General features: G+C 45.1%; 1 protein-coding gene across 1 annotated transcript in view; it reads right to left on the bottom strand.

The window, feature by feature from the left end:
- Positions 1 to 11,759: 11,759 nt before the first annotated feature.
- The window catches only part of DNAAF9 (dynein axonemal assembly factor 9), a 75,925-nt gene continuing 65,300 nt past the window's right edge, over positions 11,760 to 22,384 (bottom strand). Inside the window, exons 33-37 of the mRNA XM_063157855.1 lie at positions 22,195 to 22,269; positions 21,841 to 22,043; positions 20,203 to 20,268; positions 19,800 to 19,893; positions 11,760 to 18,374 (exon numbers count right to left, since the gene is read on the bottom strand). Coding sequence (XP_063013925.1) covers positions 18,262 to 18,374; positions 19,800 to 19,893; positions 20,203 to 20,268; positions 21,841 to 22,043; positions 22,195 to 22,269 — 551 coding nt within the window. The 3' untranslated portion in view covers positions 11,760 to 18,261. The remainder of the gene's footprint in view (positions 18,375 to 19,799; positions 19,894 to 20,202; positions 20,269 to 21,840; positions 22,044 to 22,194; positions 22,270 to 22,384) is intronic.

Genomic DNA, 22,384 nt, shown 5'->3' with positions numbered 1-22,384 from the left:
GAGCTTGTACCAGTCAGTATCAGCTGAACTCGTGCCTGTGGTGCTGGAGAAGTTAAGAAATTCCCCAGATCTTTCTCTTCTCAGCCACGTTCTCAATATTCCATATCAGAATAAGGGATAAGGGAAAGAGAAGCGCAGTGGGACTTCAGACCCCGTGTGTGTCTTTGAGAATCAGACTCACAGAATCCTTTATTCCATCATTCCGCTCAGATCATCCAGTTCAGCCATTCCCCCAGCACTGACAAGGCCACCACTGACATGTCCCCAAGTGCCACATCCACAAGGTTTTAAATCCCTCCAGGGATGGGGACTCCACCATTGCCCTGGGCAGCTGTGCCAGGGCTGGGAGTAACCCTAGACAAAAAAAACCTCTGCTCCCCACGGGGCTGAGCAGACAATCCAACCCTTCCAGAGCCTGGAAAACTGCTGGAAGTGGTTGCTGTCCTCCAAACTCCCCCCATCAGCTGAGTACCTGTGCCTTTCCAAGGAGAAATGGAATGCTGCTCCTCCAGAGCTCCTGGGAGCTTCATAGCTGTTCATTATCCAGGGGCAGCTCTGGAAGGGAAGTCTGGAAATCTGTACCTGCAGACCCAGCAGGCTCCCAAAAACTGTAATTTCTCTTGGGTTTTGTGGAAGAATTTTGTCTGGGAGAAGAAAAATGACTGGCACAGGGTGCCCAGAGAAGCTGTGGCTGCCCCTGGATCCCTGAAGTGCCCAAGGCCAGGTTGGACGGGGCTTGGAGCACCCTGGGACAGTGGAAGGTGTCCCTGCCATGGCAGGAGGTGGCACTGAGTGGTGTTGGAGGTCTCTTCCAACCCAATTCCATGACTCCCAGCTCCTACTTCCATCTCCCTCTCCATGTCCTTTTCCTTCCCAATCCTTTCCCATTAACTTTTGTCAGCTGTGCTGCCCAAGCCTCCCGAGCCTCTCCCTGTATCTGTGTTTCCACACAGGATTTTAGCTCCAACTGTCCCGTCTTTGCCCAAATTCCAGCAGGCAGGTCGTGACCACACGCCTCCAGGGAGCAATCCTGCTTCCAGCTCAGTGATTAATTCCTCTTTATCCATCATAATGAGGTATTAGAGTTACCTTGAATTGTGGTCCAAACAACTTATGTCAGAATATAATTACCTGGAGGTGCTGAGAACTTTAATGGCACTCCCACGGGGGATTTTTTAACTTGAAGTATTTGAAGTCAGTCTACTCATATTTCCTCTTTGCACACTCAGGGAGAGCATGCAACCTATTTTAAAATGTCATCCTTATTTTTTTTATTTAGATTTATGCACCTCAAAGCCCCAGAGCTCGAGGAGCCTCCGCAATAAACACGAGCACCAAACTCTCCAAAAATAACAGCCCTGAGCTGAGCGTCACTGGTGGAACAACAATGAGAACAAACCCACACATCTCTGCTCCTCTCTGCCCAGCAGGATTAAATCAGGGGGAAGGAGATTACAGCACATACCTGCAGCTATAAAACACACCTTGTTCTGAGCAAACTCGGTTCAAAAAGTCAGGAGGAGGCCTCCAGGCAGGCACCGAGGTGTGCATGGCCAAAAACTGAGCAGGAATCACTCACCAGTTACTGCCATGGGTGAAACAGACTCATTTGGGGGAATTAATTTAATTTATTCCAGCAGCTTCCCAGAAGCCAGCCCTGTAGCCCCTGGCTAGCAAAACCTGGCCTCACAAACCCAAAACAAGGAGGTTTCACCCCACTTTGGTCCATCTTGGATGAGAGACTCCCCTGTGCTGCTGCCACAGCTTGGGGCTGATGGAATCACAGAATCCTTAAAGGTAAGGAAAGACCTCCAAGGTCATCCAGTCTAATCATCAAGTGTGGGATACAGCAGCAGCAATATCTGCACAGGGGTAGGACACACAGCTTTAAAATACCAGACTAAATAAAAGCCTGCACGTCATCAAAAAAGTTCCAAAATTAGTATGAGAACTGCACAAAAACTTTGGTCAATCAGGTCAGAGAATGCGCTGGGAAAAACAGGCCTAACATTGCCCAAAGGACTTCAAAATACAGAAAGAAGAAAAAAAATTAAAAAAAAAAAAACTTCCTCTTCAAATTAAAATTCAAATAGGCTTCAAACTTCCCCTTGTTGGCCTGACAACTGGGATTTCATGTGAAAATGTAAAGGGAAAAAAACTGGGTATAGACAAGAAAAATAGGTGTAAGAAGTTTATTTCTGAAAGCAGAGCTGAGCTCTTCTGTGCAGCCACCAGAGACTGTGTAAGTGAGAACAATCTGGTTCAGAGAGTTCCCAGGGGATCTGGCTTGGGAAGACAAGTGGGAGGCAGGAAGGGTTAAAAATATTTTTTTCAGAGAAAGCTTGGCTGTGAGATGTGTCTCCAGAGGGCCTGGAGCACAGGAGGGGCTGGAGATTAAACAGACATCTGGAGGTGCCATCCTCCTCACCAGACTGGAGACACAACATTGGGAGCACAGGGAAAGAGGAGTCTGGGAATTCCCTGAGGAGGAGAAGGAGGAAACAGCACAAGTCACAGCTCTGGCTGTGGAAGTCTCACTTCCAGCAGGAAAAGGGAGGAAATTATGAGCAGGAATTTCTGCACGGGGCAGGAGAGACCTTCCAGGGCCAAAGGAAAGCCACAAAGGGGCGTTTTTATAACAGAACCCAGGTATTGTCCTGGGTAGGCTGAAGATTGGGCAAAAATACCTCCCAAATCCAGCATGATTAAGGATTTAAAGCACAACTCCCTTTTTACAAAGCCATCTGAGCATGGACACCTCGTTAGCATTTTCACTCAGGGGTTGTTTCATCTCCAGGAGCTACAAAAAACAAATCTCCACGGGGGACGTAAGAACAAAGGGCAGAAGGAACAACTTCTCCTTGTGTCAAAGAGTGGAATTGCTCAGGAGGGGCTTGCCAGGAGCACTGGAGTGATGAGAACCCCGTGACACCACACTAACAACACTTTTGTTGCCTCACCAGAGTCCTCCTTGCCTCCTTGCTGTGCTGCTTCCCCTCTGTGGGGACACGGAGTGCTCGGCGCATCCATGAGGAAAGGACTTCTCCTCCCCGCCTTTCTGCTCAGCACAAATGAAATGTGGTCACCAGGGTTACTGGGGCTCTGCTCCTGTGAGGTTTGTTCCCAGAGAAAGCAAAACTCCCCCTCCCTCTTTTTGGTGGTGCACTGATGGGATGGAGCAGGGCTCTGCTGTACCAGACTCTGAGCACGGGAAAGCAGATCCCACACCCCAAAGAGAGCAGCCAATAAATCACAGAACCATGGAATGGGTTGGGTTAGGTTGGTTGGATTGGAAAGGGTTTAAAGACCATCTTCCAACCCCCTGCCATGGGCAGGGACACCTTCCACCATCCCAGGTTGCTCCAAGCCCAAACCAACCTGGCCTTGGACACTTCCAGGGATCCAGGGGCAGCCACAGCTTCTCTGCCAGGGCTCACTACCCTCATAGCCAAGAATTCCTTCCCAAAATCCCTCCTAACCCTGCTCAGCTTAAGGCCATTCCCCATTGTCCTGTAATTCCATTCTTTGCCCAAAGTCCCTCTCCAGTCTTCCTGTAAGCCCCTTCAGGTCTCCCCAAATTTTCTCCACCACCAGAGCTTCACCTCTCCTCACCCTTCCAGCCTCCAGCATCCTGCATGCCCACCCTGGCACACACCAAATTTACCTTTCCATTTTCCTTACTGCCTCCTGAAGGAGAAGTTCTTCTCTAATTCCAGCAAGAATTCCTGGGCTGGACTGCAGGTTGTTCCCAAGAGAGCCCCAAGGGTATCTCAATCCAGCCCTGCTGGAAATATTGAGTATTTAATGTGGGTTATTTATCTCAGGGCAGTTCCTGCTGCAGGGAATGTCTGGGAACTGACTCAGTCCTCACATGGAGTGATGGATTGGTGGCATTCCTGAGTATCCAGCTGGAGGAGAGGTTGTTGCACTCCTGCTCCTGGGAATGAGCCAGGTGAGGATCCAGCATCCCTGAACCTCCTAGGAAGAGGCTGCAGATCTCAAGCAGCAACAGGGAAACCAGTGATCAACAAAATTCCTCATTTTACACTTTCTAGCCTCAGGCTCTAAAGATGTGTCCAATTTCCCCTTTCCAAGAGCTGAGAGAGGATCCAGCTGCTGTACCCAAAATTTTGTTCACATGTGCTTTAGAAACACTACAGAATGCATTATTTTTTTTTTTCTTTTTTTAGTTGTTTTAGGGGTTTTTGTCTCCAGAAATTCTCCTCTCCTTGGAGAACTTGGTAGTCTGTGGTCGAGGTGGCATCACAAGATGGGACAGCCAGGCTAAGGGTCCGTTTCCAGGTCATGTTATTAACATTTAAATTCAGGTTTTACTTCAGTAACTTTGCTAGAAATGTGCTGAATCCATTATTTTTCTTTTCCTGTAAGCCTTCCCCTGAGATATTCTGAACATTTCAGGTATCTCAAAAAGGGAACAAAACACAGCTCAGATCCCAAAATAACCCTCAGCAGAGAGGCAACACAGGAGCAGGGAAACAGCTCTGCTCTGGGTTTTCTTTCTCTTACCCTCTTTTTATCTTGACTTGGGAGGAAAACCAGAGGAATTTCTGCTCCTTGCTCTGCTGATTTGGGGCAGGGGCTCCATGCAGGGGTCTGCAGCCCCACAGCAACTTCTCACTGGGGTTTGTAAGCACTTTGACCTGGATTTAAGCAGCTGAATCAAGGCTGTCCCCTTCCTTTACATCATCTGTAGGGTCAACTAAAAAGCAGGAGCAGGTGGGAGGATTTTGGTGTTCAGAGCCTTGTTTAACTGAGCTTTTCCTCCCAAGCCTGAGAGGGGATTCACTCTGCATCTTTTTCCCATTGTTTTGCTTTTTTCCCCCACTTTTTTTTCTACAAGAGGCAGCTCCACAACAGCTCTGAGGCTGAGAATGGATTTTTAACACAACAGAAAAGTTCAAAAGCCCCTCTGTGGATCAAGTGACCCCTTCAAGGAAAAGAAGGATGAGACTCCATGGAAGGAGGAATCCAGAGGGTTCTCTCCATGCAAACCAGGAGTGATACAGCAGCAAAAAGCAAAGACACAAACAACTCAGCACCAGGGCTGGGCTTTGAACCAGAAACCACCATTTCCCCCAAAGCCCAGCAGCTTTTCTTTCTGGACAGGGTTCACCAGCTCCCTTTTCTTCCACTGGAAATGAGAGGAAATCTGGCTTCACATGATACGTAAATAACTGAAAGCCTCTGATTTAGAGACAAAAGAAAGGGGAAAAACAGAGGGAAAAAAAAGGCAATTCAATTAAGTTACAATAATTTATCTGGTGTGATGCCCTGGTTGAGACAGGTTTTCCCTAAATTTTAATATTGTGCAGGTGTCAGTGAACTCATCAAGGGCTGACTGACAACCTTGAGGATTAAGCAATGTGTTTTCCTTAGGAAAAGCTAAAAGCATCTTTCACCTTTTGCTTTAGAATTCCGGAATGGGTTGGGCTGGGAGGGACCTCAAGGATCATCTCATCCCACCCCATCCATGGGCAGGGACACGTCCCATTATCCCAGGGTGCTCCAAGCCCTCTCCAGCCTGGCCTTGGGCACTTTCAGGAATCCAGGGGCAGCCACAGCTGCTCTGTGCCCACACTTGGGGGGGAACAGGGAGGAAAACAGGTCTGGATGAGGTTGCACAGACAACTGCACACCTGGAGCAGAAAAATGGGGATTTAAATGATCACAAAACCTCTCCAATGTCCAGGTCACAAAGAAAATGTTGGTTTGCTCCTCACTGCCCTGTTGGTAGGGTGGGAATGTGGATTGCTGGCCTGGGTAGCAATGGGAAACCTGCTGGGAGAAATCCATGAGTCCCAAAGCAGTGTCCTCATGGCTCTCTGCAACAGTGCAGGAATTGTGCTGGAATTGCTGGATGGACTCCCAAAGGCACAAAAGGCATGAGAACACCTCCGTGGAGAGCAAGAGGCGCTCAACCACGGCAGGCTGGCTGCAGACAGTCAGAAATGTTCACTTCCAACACAAGGTTGAGCCAGGACAGGGGGAAAACTCCTTCCTGGCCCTCTCCAGCAGCCATCCTCCCCCTGCAGGGGCTGTGCCAGAGGAATCCTCAGGGCTCTTTGTGCACCCACCAGGCTTGGATTGAAAAGGATTGTTGTTCCTCCCCTCCCCTGCTGCCAAGACTGAGCAGATGGGTGAGCTCAGCTCTGTCTGGGAGCCAGAGGCAGCAGGAACTTCCCAGGAACTGAATTCTGCATCCCAGAGGGAGCAGCGAGTGCAGGATGGAGTGTAGGAGATCCTGGGTGATGCTGAGCCGTCCCAGGAGATCCTGGGTGATGCTGAGCTGTCCCAGGAGATCCTGGATAGTGCTGAGCTGTTCCAGGAGATCCTGGGTGATGCTGGGCTGTCCCAGGAGATCCTGGATGATGCTGAGCCGTCCCAGGAGATCCTGGGTGATGCTGAGCTGTCCCAGGAGATCCTGGATGATGCTGAGCTGTCCCTCCTTGTGTCTCTCAGCACCAGGTAGAGGGGCTGGATTCTAGAAGTGGTGTTAGGAAGAAACCGTTTGCTGTAAAGGTGGTGAGAACCTGGCACAGGGGGCCCAGAGAAGCTGTGGCTGCCCCTGCATCTCTGGAGGTGTCCAAGGCCAGGTTTGACAGGGCTTGGAGCCACCTGCTCTGACCTGGCCATGGGATTTTTCTCTCCCTGTTTCAACCAGGCTCAAACTACAAGTTTCCCTCCGTAAATTGCAATGATTGAATGGTTTGGGTGGGAAGGGACCTTAAAGATCATCCAGTTCCACCAGTGCCATGGGCAGGGACACCTCCCACTGTCCCAGGTGGCTCCAAGCCCTGTCCAGCCTGGTCTGGGACACTTCCAGGCCATCCATAGCCACCCTGGATAGAAGGCAGGAAGGTGCTGTATAGAGGAACCAAAGTCCAGAACAGGATGTATATAAAGCAAATACTGAACTAACTTCGATAACACAGAAAAATGGGAGATTTTTGGTGATTTTTGGTTGAGCAAGGGCTCCATTGGAACCATCAGAAATTTCCTGTTTCACTCGTGTGGGGAGGTTTTGCAGTGATCCATACAATGCATTGCTGAATTCCTAGCCATGAATGGGTCACCCACATTTTAATTTCCATGCTTTTTTTGTTGTTTTGTTTTGTTGTTTTGTTTTTCCCTTCTTCTCTCACCCCACACTGATTTAACCCCTTTAATGATTTACCTTGGCAGGAGGGGCTGAAAGGACACAAGGCCCAAAGGGATCATCCTCTCAGCCTGTGAGGAGGATGAGGCAAACACAGCAAGGAGCACATCCCAACCCTTTCTGTGCCCACTCCATCCTCCCACATCCCCCCCCCAGGATCCCATCCCACTCCTGCTCCTGGTTTCTCCTTTTTCCCTGACCTCTCCCATGGTGTTCCCAGGAAAGTTTATTGTTAGAACTTGCACCCACCTCACCTAAGCAAACAAACAGCAGCCAGAGGAAGGGACACCCTTCCCAAAGCCAGCCAAGCCCAAAACATTTGTGTTCCATTGGCTTTGCAGCAGTGATTTTAATCTGCAGCACACTCCAAGCCTTGCCTTTGAGAAATCTCTCAGCAGCCCTGCTCTGTCATGACCACATCCCACAGCCAGGGATAGGGCAGGGGACAGCAGGGCCTTTTAGATTTTAGGGGAAAATTGCAGAATTCAAGGAGAGGTTTTACTCCATCTTCAGAAGAAAGTAAATTGCAGGGAATGCAGGGAATCATGGAATGGGTTGGGTTGGAAGGGACATGAAAATTTGTCTCATTCCACCCCCTGCCATGGCAGGGACACCTTCCACTAGGCCAGGTTGCTCCCAGCCCTGTCCAACCTGGCCTTGGGCACTGCCAGGGATCCAGAGGCAGCCACAGCTTCTCTGGGCACCCTCAGAGGGAACAATTCCTTCCCAATCTCCCATCCATCCCTGCCCTCTGGCAGTGGGAACCATTCCCTGTGTCTTATAATCCCATGGTCCATCCAGGATGGAGCACAGTGAATGGGGCAGGTCAGCTCTGACAGCTCAAGGCATTTTTAGGAGGCACCACCACAATTTGCAATTCTGTCCTTGTGTCTCCTTTGTGCCAGCAAAGGAGAAGGGATGTGTCTGCTGGGACAGGAGGAACTTCAGCTCTTACCTCAAGAGGTTCCACAAAGAAATGGAACAGAATTCCCTATTGTTGCACAGGAAACACATCTTCAGGAGTCTTCAGCATCCAGCCTGCCTCCGGAACCTTCCCTGAGGGCTGGTGACATCCACACTGACCTGGGGCAGAGAACTCCCTCCTCATTTCCCTGGGATGGGCAAAGACCCCAGAGCATGGGGAGGGCAGGGATCCCAACCCAGCACCACAGCTGGGAGAGGGTGGGAAGAATCCAGGTCATGGAGAAGGGTCTGGGGACACCTTCAAACACCTTCCAGGGCTTGGGGACACCTTCAAACACCTTCCATGGCCTAAAGAGTCTGGGGACACCTTCAAACACCTTCCAGGGCCTAAAGGGGTTTGGGAACACCTTCAAATATCTTCCAGGGCCTAAAGGATCTGGAGACACCTTTAAACACCTTCCAGGGGGCCTGATGAAGGCTCTGGGGACACCTTCAAACACCCTCCAGGATCTGAAGGCTCTGAGGACATCTTCAAACACCTACCAGGGCCTGAAGGGTTTGGGGACACCTTCAAACACCTTCCAGGGCCTGGGGACACATTCAAACACCTTCCAGGGCCTAAAGAGTCTGGGGACACCTTCAAACACCTTCCAGGGCCTGGGGACACCTTCAAACACCTTCCAGGGCCTAAAGAGTCTGGGGACAGTCTGGGGACACCTTCAAACACCTTCCAGGGCCTAAAGGGGTTTGGGGACACCTTCCAACACCTTGCAGGGCCTGAAAGGGCTCCAGGAGAGCTGGAGAGGGACTGGGGACAAGGGATGGAGGGACAGGACACAGGGAATGGCTTCCACTGCCAGAGGGCAGGGATGAACGGGATATTGGGAAGGAATCCTGCCCTGGCAGTGCCCAAGGCCAGGTTGGATCCATCTGGGATGATGGAAGGTGTTGGATCCGTCTGGGATGATGGCCCAGGAACTGGATGATCTTTAAGGTCCCAACTTCTGGTTTGATGCACTCAAGCACTTTGGATATCCCAGATTTCTGCCCAAAAATCCTGTGACTTTTCCCAACAGCCCCTGTAGCCTCTCCTTCTTTTCCATCTCCTCTTTTATCCTTTCTCCAGAGCTTCCCAAAGCCAGCAGAGGCCCAAGGAAAGGCTGTGGCCCAGGCTGACAAGATAAAGAGTTAAAGCAGGCCAAGCCAAACCTTTGGAAGAACAAGGGCTCAGCAATAAATCAGATATTAGAAGGCAGGAAGGTGCTGTATAGAGGAATCAAAGTCCGGAACAGGATGTATATAAAGCAAATATTGAACTAACATTGATAACACAGAAAAATGGAAGATTTTTGGTGGGGTTGAGCGAGGGCTCAATTGGAACCATTAGAAATTTCCTGTTTCACTCGCGTGGAGAGGTTTTGCAGTGATCTATACAATGCATTGTGTGCCTGCTGAATTCCTAGCCATGAATGGGTCACCCACATTTTAATTTCCATACTTTTTTTTTTTGTTGTTGTTTTTCTGTCTGTCCTGGAGCAGTCAAGCTATTGAAATCCTCCAGGCCTTGCCTGTTGGGTGTTTTCTTTCCTACCAAGACATCAAACTGCCCTGAAGGTTTATTTTAAGCCAATTCAATAGGAGGGATCACACAAGCACCTTGTGGGACGTGTACAATGGGAGCCTAACCCAGGGCTATTCAATTAACAAGTGCTCCCATTTCCATGCAATTCCTGTTGGGAATTCACTCCTTTAATTAGGCTGGTAATTTATGAAGCTAAAGAGGCACCATTTGTTGGTGGACACGTAGGCAAAGAAATTCCAGATGAGTTCACATGGAAGGAAGAGGAGCTCATGAAAAGCCAAGTTGAGCTGGAAACCTCTCCAGATACAACCAGACTGACCAAAATGAGATAATTAAAAGCAAGAAACAGGACTAAAAACCCTGATTTGGGGTGTGCTCAGGAAAATCTACTTCATCTCTGTTAGGAAATGAAACTCAGATAGTTCTCCATCATTTAAAGCCTCTAAAAGCATTTTTAACTTCCCATTTTTTTTCATGGAAAGGGTGTCCAGCCTTGGCAGTGATGGAATCCCCATCCTTGGAGGGATTTAAAAGCCATGTGGATGTGGCACTTGGGGACACGGGTCAGTGGTGGCCCTGGCAGTGCTGGGGGAATGATTGGACTTGGTAACCCTGGAGAGCTTGTGAGGAATGAGCAATAACCCTTCCCATGGAGAAATTTTCCCAAATATCCAATCTAACCCTCCCCTGGCCCAGCCTGAGGCCGTTCCCTCTCCTCCTGTCCCTGTTCCCCTGGCTGTCCCCTCCTGTCAGGAGCTGTGCAGAGCCACAAGGTCCCCCCTGATCCCCCTTTGCTCCAGGCTGAGCCCCTTCCCAGCTCCCTCAGCCCCTCCTGGAGCTCCAGACCCTTCCCCAGCCCCCAAAACCACCCCAAAAGCACTGGAGGTGCCCCAGCAGTGCCAGCACAGTGCCCTGGTCCTGCTGCCACCCAAATTCCTGATTTACAGCTGGGAGCTCTTTCCAAACCCAGCTGCACAGCAAAGGAAAACTCCTGGATTCCAATCCAGAATCCATGCCCCAGAAGCTGCTGCTTGATGGGCACACCTGGAATATGCAAAGCAGGCTGGATTTACATAAAGCGTCCATAAAAACCAAATCGAGCACAAAACCTCCCCCCAAAATGCAAAAAGTGATGTAAAACAGAGACAGAAAATCAGCTGCAGGTTCAGCATAACCAGCAAAAATGTGATTGATGCTCAGCCCCTGAGGGAAAGCAGGGTAAGGTGGGATTGCCCTCTCCATGGCAGCCAGATTTGAGATCCAGGGATCCTGAAGCTGCATCCTCGTTTCTGTGAGCACAGGGAGGAAGGTTTAGCACCTCCCTGTATTTGTAAATATGTAAATATCAATTTATGCTCACACACAGCTGCTGAAAAACAGACAGCAGCACAAAGCAGATGAATCTTCTTCTAGTTTGAATTTTACCCAATTAAAAGCTCAAGCAAGAAGGTTTAAATTTAAAATAGCAGCTAAAAAATACCCCACAAAACATTAAATTTTTATATTTTAATTTGAATACAAATTACTCACATTTCTGCCAGTTTAAAAATTTTTAATTAAAACCATTCAAAGTTTAAAAATTCCAGTTTAGGAACCTGTGAGTTTATTAGTGTCAAAGCTTGACTTTTTGAATTTTACCCAATTTAAAGCTCAAGCAGTTTTGAGTTTGAATTTTACCCAATTAAAAGCTCAAGCAAGAAGGTCTAAATTAAAATAGTAGCTAAAAATATCCATAAACCTTAAATTTTTATATTTTAATTTGAATGCAAACAACTCACCTTTCTACCAGTTTAAAACTTTTAAATGAAAACAACTCCAAATTTAAAAATTCCAGTATAGGAACCTGTGAGTTTATTAAAGGAGTCAAAACTTGACTTTTTGAATTTTACCCAGTTAAAAGCTCAAGCAAGAAGGTCTAAATTAAAATAGCAGCTAAAAATACCCCATAAAACCTTAAATTTTTATATTTTAATTTGAATACAAACAACTCACCTTTCTACCAGTTTAAAAACTTTAAATGAAAACCACTCCAAGTTTAGGAACCTGTGAGTTTATGAAAGGAATCAAAGCCAGGCAGTGGATGGATACTGTTTATTGGTTCTTTCCATCACATCTGAGTTACAGGTGTAAAAGTCACACAAACTGCAGGTATAAACATGTAAAACAATACAAAAATAAATGGAAAGGTAATTTTATATTTACTGAATCAAGTTGTGTAATAAATACGAGAGGCAAAAAGCTTCAATCACACCATTCAGCTGAACTGAAGTTACAGTAGTGTTTGTAAATAACACGTTTTTCACTTAGACTTGCAAATATTAAAGCATTGAGAACTAGTATAAAAGTGAATTTTGGCACATTGAAAAGTGAGAAGTGTTACACCAGGATCTGGCTGTTGGGTAAAAATGAAGCAATTTCTCACGAGCTTTCTGAGGTACATTTTTAACAACCTAAGATTAGATCAACCTTGTGGTTCTACCAACTCACAGTTCACAATTCACTATACTAGTCACAATTTTTTTTTCCCTTTTCAAGAATACCAAAGTATTCCAGAGCTTAAATCTGTGCAAATTCAGACAAGTTTCAATTAAAAAATAACAATAATTAAAAAAAAAATTCAACTTATTAGGGAACCCTCACATGCAACCCTCCCTGCAATCCGGTGTGTTAATTGCAAAGTGTAAAACTGGATTAATCCCAAATTGCACAGCTTCAAATTCAAATATACTCCCAGATTGCAGAGCAGCTCAAGTTGCAAAGGTTCCCCTGCTAAGTTTGTCACATTTGAATCCTATAACTTCAGTAACTTCTGATCACACTCATTCTCGGTGAGGAGAAATTAAAAAACACCACCACAAGCTGCTAACAAAGGTCAGCAAAGCGTGGAAACCCCTTGAGGACTCTTCAGCACTTCCCAAGCTCAGGAATGCCTGGACACAAATTTTTCCAAGTACAATAAAAGAGAAAAGGAAAGGTGTAATGGCACTTTTGCTGTATCCAAACATCAGTGGGTTAGAAATGGTGCTTTTTTTTTGTTGGTTTTTTTTTAATTATACAGTAGAAAAAATTGTTCAAACCTCGAGTTTCATCCTCACCTTGACTTCCAAGGAGTGAGGACACCAAATCCCCTGGGCTGGGGATTCCATACAGTACAAACAGCTCTGACCAGAGTACAAAAGTTACACTCTTCTTAAAAAAAAAGAAAATAATAAATTCAAAAAGCACTGCTGATTGTTAGAATTGACTCCCAAAAAATCAGCAACTGCTCTTCAACAGCAGCAGCAGCATCAGGCATTTCAGTCCTCAAAGAGTTTTCTTTTAAACAGTTTAACCATTTGTGCTAATATTTGTCACTAGGTTAAATTTAAATTTTTTTAAGTCCTTTCACCAAAACCGTTATTTTCCTTTAAAAAAAAAGAAAGGGGTGGTGCAACCCCTGACATCCATTTATTTGGGGAATAAATGGTGTCATCTGCAAGGCACTACTACATTTAAAGGATACCATTGTCACAGTTTCACTATTTCGGTATTTTTATTTACTTTTTTTTCTTTTTATTTTGTTCTGGTTGAACAGTTGAAAGTCACAGTTTAAAAATAAAGGATAAAAATTGAGGTAATCAATTTCTTTCAATACCAAAATACATGAATTGAGCCAGTACCAGTCTGGTGAAAGGTCTTTGTAATACACAGCTATGACCATAGAGCACATGCAGCACAGCACAGGAGGGTTCTAGGCCTTTGTTCCGAGCTCTCCTGCTCCAGTTTTTAAGGAACATCTCAATTTGCACACTCACGACCCAATTATTTCCTTTTATTTTTGTTCACAGGGCTTGGAATTCCAGTTGGATCAAGCCCCATATCCATATTGATTTGAGAGCTGCACAAATTGGAGTTCTTAAAAAGAGTTCAGCAGAGCAAAAATCAGCTACAGCATCTTCATCTATTTTCAATCAATTGCACTTAAATCTACTCTGTATCCACTCAGGAGTTGAGACAAAGCCTCCAGCACATGCCTGCTGTCCCAACCACTGCAATTTCTTCCCACATCACATCCCACTACTCTAAAAATATGGCTTTGCAGGTGAGAGAACTGGGACTGGAACAGCTGGGTTTACACTGAGTTCATTGGCAAAACAATTCCAATTGGAGCTCCATTTCCTAATGCCCCTTTTTATTGCAGCCCCACCACCACCAGAATTTTGGGATTCCTAAAAAATTCTGGGCTGTGAATTCATTTCATGCAACCAACTGGATTTAGTTGTAAACCCCTGGCAGCCCCCCCAAACCCACTGCTAGCTACCTTTGCTCTACAGGCACTACAGGATATTAAGACTAAAATTTAGCCATGCATAGATAAAACTCACGAGCTTTATCAGGATGCTCCACACTTGTGATCCAGGGAATACCCCAGGAAAGCCTAAAAACACAAACTAATTGCTGGCTTTTACTGGCCTCTAACAGGATACAAGTAGTTTTTATATAAAGTCTCGTGGTGTGCAAAAAAAATAAAAATAAAATACTAAAGTCTTCAATTCAGACAGCTTTTTAAATCTAGGAGGAAAGCAAGGAATGAAACCTTATCAATATTTCTATCCCAGCCTGCAGCACCTGGAATTCCACCTCTGCACTGTGCAACACTCACAGGACAGGCATCCAGCAATGGAGACCAAAACCATCTAAAATGTGCTTCAGGTTACTGAAATTTCACTTATTTCATATTCCAAAGGTAAAAAATACATCTCTTAGCAAAGTATAAACTCTAATTTAGCCTCAAGTTTGATGGCAGGGGTTAAATCTTATTTTCCTGCCTCAGGATGAGGCTGTGCAGATACATTTGAATTATTTTAAGTGTCCTGCAAGAGATTTTTCATTCCATTTCTTGCTGTATCACAAACATCTGGTCAGAAAGAAAAGCTGCAGTTGCAGTAAAAGATTGAGCTGTCCCTAAGGCAAAGGAATATGAAAATAAAAAATTCCTGCTGGGCTGCTCTCGCCTAAATTCTGAACACATGCATGCTACAATAATCTGCTTATTCAAATAAACTCCAATAATTACCTGTAAGTAGCTGCTAAGGTACTTTAGAATCCTTCAGGCAGGGATTTATAAAGCCTCCTTTAAAATGATACTGAATTAAGTCAGGACAGGCTGCCAGCATTCCTGTTCTATCATTTAGGAACTATAAAAATTCTGTTGCAAGTATTTAAAAAGCTGATTTCTCACCAGCACAGGGAAATGTTACAGCGTGCAAACTCTTCTGGAAGCTCCACAAACAAGTTCCTGCCTCTTTCAAGTAACATCCTTTGCTATTTTTTACCTTTGGAAATCATTTATCTTCATGAAAAGGAATTCTTCAGCTGAAGAATGTCCTCCTTGCCTTGCCTTGCCTCATTTTTAGGACTGCAATAGGAATCCTCCAGGGATAATCTAAGCAAGGTGCACATTGCAGCCAGCCAGGAAATACTTTCAAGAATCCCAATGAGAGCACTGGGAAGAAATTAAAGATTTCTCCACTGATTTCACCCTGAAATGTATAAATAGCTTTTCTTTAAAGTCAGAATTTCGAGTGCAGACTCAAACTGTGCTGAGGTTTGAGATGGGCTGAGCCCTGGCAAAGGTGGGGGTGAGAGGGTTCCCTCATCCCTCTCTTTGGGAACACCCTGACAGCTCTGGGATTAGGGACTTTACTGAGTTCTTCCCACTATTTCCACAATTTTCCCTTTGGGATTGCCCTGACAGCTCTGGGATTGAGGACTCTGGAAAGTGTTCCCCCATTTCTCGCTTTGAGAGCACAACAACAGCTGTGGGATCAGGGACTCAATTCTGAGTTTTCCCCACTGTTCCCCCATTTCTTGCTTTGGGAACACCCCAACAGCTCTGGGATTAGGGACTTTACTGAGTTCTTCCCACTGTTTCCACAATTTTCCTTTGGGATTGCCCTGACAGCTCTGGGATTAGGGACTCAGTTCTGAGTTCTTCCCATTGTTCCCCCATTTCTCGCTTTGGGAACATCCCAAGAGCTGCAGATTCAGGGATTCTAAATTTTTTGATCATTCTCCCATTTCTTGCTTTGGGAACACACCAAGAGCTGTGGGATTGGGTGCCCAACTGAGTTTTTCCCATTGTTCCCCTATTTCTCACTTTGGGAACTCTCTGAAAGCTCTGGGACCAGGGACTCATTTCTGAGTTCTTCTCATTGTTCCCCCATTTCTTGCTTTGGGAACACCCTGACAGCTCTGGGATTAGGGACTTTATTGAGTTGTTCCCACTGTTTCCACATTTTTCACTTTGGGAATGCCCCAGAAACTGTGGGATTAGGGACTCAGTTCTGAGTTTTCCCCACTGTTCCCCCATTTTTTGCTCTGGGAACACCCTGACAGCTCTGGGATTAGGGACTTTCTTGAGTTGTTCCCACTGTTCCCACAATTTTCCCTTTGGGATTGCTCTGACAGCTCTGGGATTAAGGACTCTGAGAAAGTGTTCCTCCATTTCTCACTTTGGGAACACACAAACAGCTCTGGCCTTAGGGACTCAATTCTGAATTTTTCCCATTGTTCCCCCATTTCTCGCTTTGGGAATGCTCTGACAGCTCTGGGATTAGGGACTCAATTCTGAGTTTTTCCCAATGTTCCCCCATTTCTCGCTTTGGGAACATCCCAACAACTGCAGATTCAGGGATTCTAAATTTTTTAATCATTCTACAATTTCTTGTTTTGGGAACACACCAACAACTCTGGGATCAGGGGCTCTTGAGTTATCCCCACTGTTACTCCCCCATTTCTTCCTTTGGGAACACACCAAGAGCTGTGGGATTAGGGACTCTGAGAAAGTGTTCCCCCATTTCTTGCTTTGGGAACACCGCAATAACTGCTGATTAGGGACTCAGTTCTGAGTTTTTCCCACTATTCCCCCATTTCTCCCTTTGGGAACACAACAACAGCTGTGGGATTAGGGATCCAATTCTGAGTTTTTCCCAATGTTCCCCCATTTCTCGCTTTGGGAACGTCCTAAGAGCTGCAGATTCAGGGATTCTAAGTTTTTTAATCATTCTCCTATTTCTTGCTTTGGGTACACACAAACAGCTCTGCCATTAGGGACTCAATTCTGAATTTTTCCCATTGTTCCCCCATTTCTCGCTTTGGGAATCCTCTGAAAACTGTGGGATTAGGCACTCAATTCTGAGTTTTTCCCAATGTTCCCCCATTTCTCGCTTTGGGAACGTCCTAAGAGCTGCAGATTCAGGGATTCCAAGTTTTGAATCATTCTCCCATTTCTTGCTTTAGGAACAACACCAACAGCTCTGGGATCAGGGGCTTTTCAGAGTTATCCCCACTGTTACTCCCCCATTTCTTACTTTGGGAACACACCAAGAGCTGTGGGATCAGGGACTCAATTCTGAGTTTTTCCCATTGTTCCCCCATCTGTCACTTTGGGAACATCCTAACAACTGTGGGATTAGGTGCTCATCCAAGCTTTTCCCATTCCCCCATTTCTCGCTTTGGGAATGCTCTGACAGCTCTGGGATTAGGGACTCAATTCTGAGTTCTTCCCAATGTTCCCTCATTTCTCACTTTGGGAACATCCCAAGAGCTGCAGATTCAGGGATTCCAAGTTTTGAATCATTCTTCCATTTCTTGCTTTGGGAACACACCAACAGCTCTGGAATTAGGGACTCAATTCTGAGTTTTTCCCATTGTTCCCCCATTTCTCGCTTTGGGAACACACCAAGAGCTGTGGGATTAGGGACTCTGAGAAAGCGTTCCCCCATTTCTCACTTTGAGAACACCCAAACAGTTGCTGATTAGGGACTGATTAGGGATTAGTTCTGAGTTTTCCCCACTGTTCCCCCATTTGTCGCTTTGGGAACATCCCAACAGATGTTGATTAGGGACTCAATTCTGAGTTTTTCCCATTGTTCCCCCATTTCTCGCTTTGGGAACACACCAAGAGCTGTGGGATTAGGGATTTTTCTGAGCTGTTCCCCTTGTTCCCCCATTTCTCGCTTTGGGAACATCCCAGCAGCTGTGGCATTAGGGACTCTCTTACTTTTTTTAATTATTCCTCCATTTTTTGCTTCAGGAACACCCAAAGAGTTCTGGGATTGGGGACTCTTCCGAGTCTGTTCCCCCATTTCTCGCTTTGGGAACCCCAATCCCACACCCTGAGCTCCCCCCTGACCATCAATGCTCCTGTGCAACGATTTCCAAGGGACACCCAGGGATTGTTTGATATCTGCACCAGGGCCCAATTCCACAATTACATTCTGACCTTGTTTTAGGAAATAAATCCAGTTTTGCTTCTTTTCTCCTCCTTCTTCTTCTTTTTCCCACGTTTCCACCACAAGCCAGAGATTCCAGGTGATGCTTTGGACAGTCTGGAATTAAGGTGAAGTGGAAGCAATCCTGACAGTACAAACAGCTAAGCAGTTACCATGTTAAATGCCAACCTCAGGGGAAAAATCCCTTAGTTTGGGAAGGAGTGCTGAAAACAAACATTTCACTTGATTTCTTGTGAGCCAGAAGGACAAAAGAGCATTTTTGGTTCCTGACACAAGGACAGGAACACTCAGGATCCACGTGCTTAAATCTTCTGCTCAAAGAGATCGTGGTACTCCTGCTCCTCCAGCTCCCTGTTGTACTTCTCAATTTCCCTGTTGGCTTCTTCCAAGTAATCATTCATGAACTGGTCCATTACTGGTTGGGAAAGGTGAAGGAAGAACATTTGTGCAAATGGAGTTTAGTAGAAAAGAACATCCAGGTTTGAAAGAAGTGCCAGTTCTGGGACACTCAGTGAAAGCAGAAATTCAATATATTACTTTCTGGAAGTTCTACAGAAGTTCTCTAGAACTTCTAGAAGTCAGAGCTACCCCAACTCAGGGAATAAAGGAGCAGCACAAGGGGTATTATTTTGCCAGGAGGAAGATCTAAGAACAGCAAAACCATAGCAGGGTTAAATGAGATGTTAGGAAGAAATTCTTCCCTGGGAGGGTGGTGAGGCCCTGGCACAGGTTACCCAAAGAAGTTTTGGACACCCCATCTCTGGAAGGTGCTGGAATGAGATCAGCTTCAAGGTCCATTCCAACCCAAACTATCTGAGGACTCTGAACACACTTCCAGCTATTTAAAAGTTTCAAACTGCCCAAAACTCAAATCCCCCAGAAAGGCTTAACCAGGCCTGCAGCTTTCCCTGCCAAACACCAAGGGGGAGGTGGAGTGAAGAGTCCTGGAATGGTTTGGGTTGGAAGGAGCTTAAAGTTCATCTCATCCCACCCCCTGCCATGGACAGAGACACCTCCCACTATCCCAGGGTGCTCCAAGCCCCATCCAACCTGGCCTTGGACACTTCCAGAGATGGGGCATCAAGAATTTTCCAGTGAAGTCCAAATTTGCTGTCGGGTTTTGTGTCCCGCAGACAGAAATCTGCTTAAAATTTTCAAGTTGTCCCACAGGACACAGGAAATAATTCTGTTCTTATTCCAAAGCAGCATCACCTGGATTTTTACCAGTTTGGAGAAGTTACTGTGAAAAATAAACTGGGGATATAAAACCAATTTGGAAGTTGGTGACCAAAGACAAAAGCAAAAGGAAGTTATGAAAATGAGAGAATCACAGAATCATTTAGGCTGGAAAAGCCCTCAGAGATCACCAAGGGCAGCTGTTAACCCTGCACTGCCATGGCCACCACTGAGCCAGGTCCCCAGGTGGTGACCAAGGACAAGAAGAACCTTGGCAAGGAATTCCAGGGTAAAACTAAGGACAAAAATATGATTGTTTTCACTGGAGTGTGTGCACACATGAAATTACATTCATTTGGAAGTTTTATCAGTCGTGCCCAGGCATTCAGTGCTATTACAGCACTATTTGGTTTGAAAAATATTTTTTTGACAAGCTGTGGTCCATAAATTATTCCCTGCATGAGCTCATGGGCAGTTTGGGGTTTGTTTTGTTGGTTCTATTCTGTTTCTGAGATCTTATCTCTCAAGAAAGGATTTAAAACTAAGCTTTAGCTGGCAAGGAACTGGTTCTTTACCATATCTGCTTTGGCACTCAACATTTCAGAGCTGCACAGTTCATTGCCTACCTAAAACCTTCCCCAAAACCCCCCATTTTAAAGGATACATGGATGATAATCCATTTTGTCACCAAAAAAATTCACAAATTGAGTCCCATTGTAAAAATAACCAGCTGGGAGTGGATCCAAGTGGCGTTTCACCTGCAGCAGGAAAAGAATTTAAATTAAACACCTGTAGAGACAGTCCTTACAAACTGAAATAGATAAAAGAAAATGAAAAGGCCATTACAGCAACCAAAGATGGCAAATTTTACACCTTCTCCTGCTTTCCAGAGTGAATTTGGAGCTCTGAGATCAGATTTATACCTCAAATCCCTCCTGGACAGCTCCAAAAGTGCTGTAATAATTTAGTGCTCAGCACACTTGTTGTGGCAGGTGCTCTGTCATGCAGATGGATATTTAAGGGAAACCAGCCAAAAGAAGGGTTTGTAAATTATTGCTTTTACTCACATGGATGTTTTTGATTTCCTGAAGGGTTAACATTCCTCTGGTTTTCAGGGCTTTCCTCTGAGGTTTCTGTATGAAGAAGGAGATTCCAGTTATGTGATACCACAGCTTAGTTGGTTAAAATTAAATTAAAAAAAAAAAAAAAAAAAAAAAACAAAAAAAAAACCAAACTACCACATAAAAACATGTATTTTTAAAAAAATCATTTCTCAAATTATTCAGTTCCATGAAGGTACTCACAACTATGTTCTGAAAGCAAAAGTAAAAATTCACTGATCTTACAGAAAACACTCAGAAATTTAAAATTCTGTAAGTATTTTAAACAAGACAATTTAAATACAGCTTTACTGTAAGAAAGCTGGCACAGTTAAAGAAAAACAACTTCATTTTGAGCCTGAGAAATTCTGTAATCCTTTTCTTTCCTGCAGCATGTGGCAACTCTTAGAGCTATCTGAAACCCTCAATTAGCCATGACTGTACAAAAAGTGTTTATAGTCCTGAATTGCTCAAAGAGGAAACACTTCACACTTGAGATAAGCATTTAAGTTCCAAGTTTTCATAAAATTTAAGTAGTATTCCACCAAGAGCTTTCTTACATGGCAAAGCATTTGTCTCCATATTTTACCCCTGTGGTAAGTACAGAGCATGAGATAATCAGCACAGAAAATGGATTAATTCCCTGAATTAACACAGGGGAACAGAAGATGAGAACCTGAGCATTTCAGAAATTCAAAAACCTCAGAAATCTTGGAAACTTAGCAACTGCTCCAGCCACAGTCTGCAGGAAACACTTTTTCTCTTCCTATACAAATTTTTGTGTGCAAATCCTCCTAATCCATATAGAAGTAATATGGAGTATTTTTTAACTTACAAATGTTCCAAAAAGTTGCCCAGAGAAGCTGTGGCTGCCCCAGGACCCCTGGAAGTGTCCAAGGCCAGGTTGGACAGGGTTTGGAACAATTTGGGATGGTGGAAGGTGTCCCTGCTCATGGCAGGGAGGTGGAACTGGATGGGATTTAAGGTCCCTTCCAACCCAAACCATTGCAGGATTTTATGGATCTGTGATTCTGTCAATCAGCTGTGGCAATCCCTCTGTGCAAACTCTGCCTTCTGAGCTCCCTACAACACCACATTCCCTCCTCATTGCATGGATACATCAGCCATGCAGAAATACACTAATTAAAGATGACAAAATGAACAGGCCTCTACCCTCCATTTCAGTGGATTACTTCCAAGGAGATTTAATTTAGTGAATCAAAACAAATTTTCAGCTTTGCCAGCATTCAGGTACTGGAAGAAGATTTATTTCACAGCACACTTCAGCCCTTGGCAATCATAGCTCAGCTAAATCATCCTGTGTTTATCCTGGATATAATCCATTTGCTCAAGCATTCAAGAGCAAATCAATCCATGAATAAGCTGTAGCAAGCACTAAAACAATACAGAGATTACAACACACATTTGTAAACTCTTAGTCCCCTTCCTGAAATCCATTTGCACCCTAGAATGTCAATACCTTGGTAGAAGAAAAAAAAAAAAAGATTAATTAAGAAACCCAAACATTTCACTGAGCCACTCATTTTTTTCCTTTGGTTGTTAAGAAATGCCAAGCACAGAACAAAAGGAAACCTGCCCACAAACCTGTTTTGCAGTTTCTCTGAGCCAGTCTTTGATATCCTCTTCCTTCAGGGAGCAGCCAATGAACACAAGGAAATATTCCTGTTGACTGCTGCAGTCTCTGGGATCATTTCTGGAATCAGGAGGAGTTGGCCCCTCTGGAACAGGCACCAGGCTGAGGGAATTTGCTGCTGTGTTGTGACACACTTCAATGACTTTATCAGCATCTAACAAGGAGAAGACAGAAGGAAGAGCCTGATAATTGCTAATCTAATCTAACATCAACACTGCTGCAGACAGAATCCAGGACAGAAATACTTTTTTAAACACCCATTAGGTGCAGTGTGATCACAACACCTCAGAATAATTTGCCCTTACCTGAAAACTTCACTTTGCCCATGATGTGATAAATGTTTCCAGAAAAAGGACTTGGCTTGAGCAACGACTTAATTGCTGTTTGAAACAGAAGATAAACAGATTATCTCAACTTATTTTTCTTCTCTTTGGTGGAGCTTCTGGTAAAACCTGTGCAACTGATCCCTAATCCACATCCCAGTGCTTCCAAAGG

This window comes from Melospiza melodia, chromosome 5 (assembly GCF_035770615.1).
Source record: "Melospiza melodia melodia isolate bMelMel2 chromosome 5, bMelMel2.pri, whole genome shotgun sequence".
Taxonomy (NCBI): domain Eukaryota; kingdom Metazoa; phylum Chordata; class Aves; order Passeriformes; family Passerellidae; genus Melospiza; species Melospiza melodia.
The sequence above is the reverse complement of the archived record's forward strand: the minus strand, read 5'-3'. Positions and strand labels throughout refer to the sequence as shown.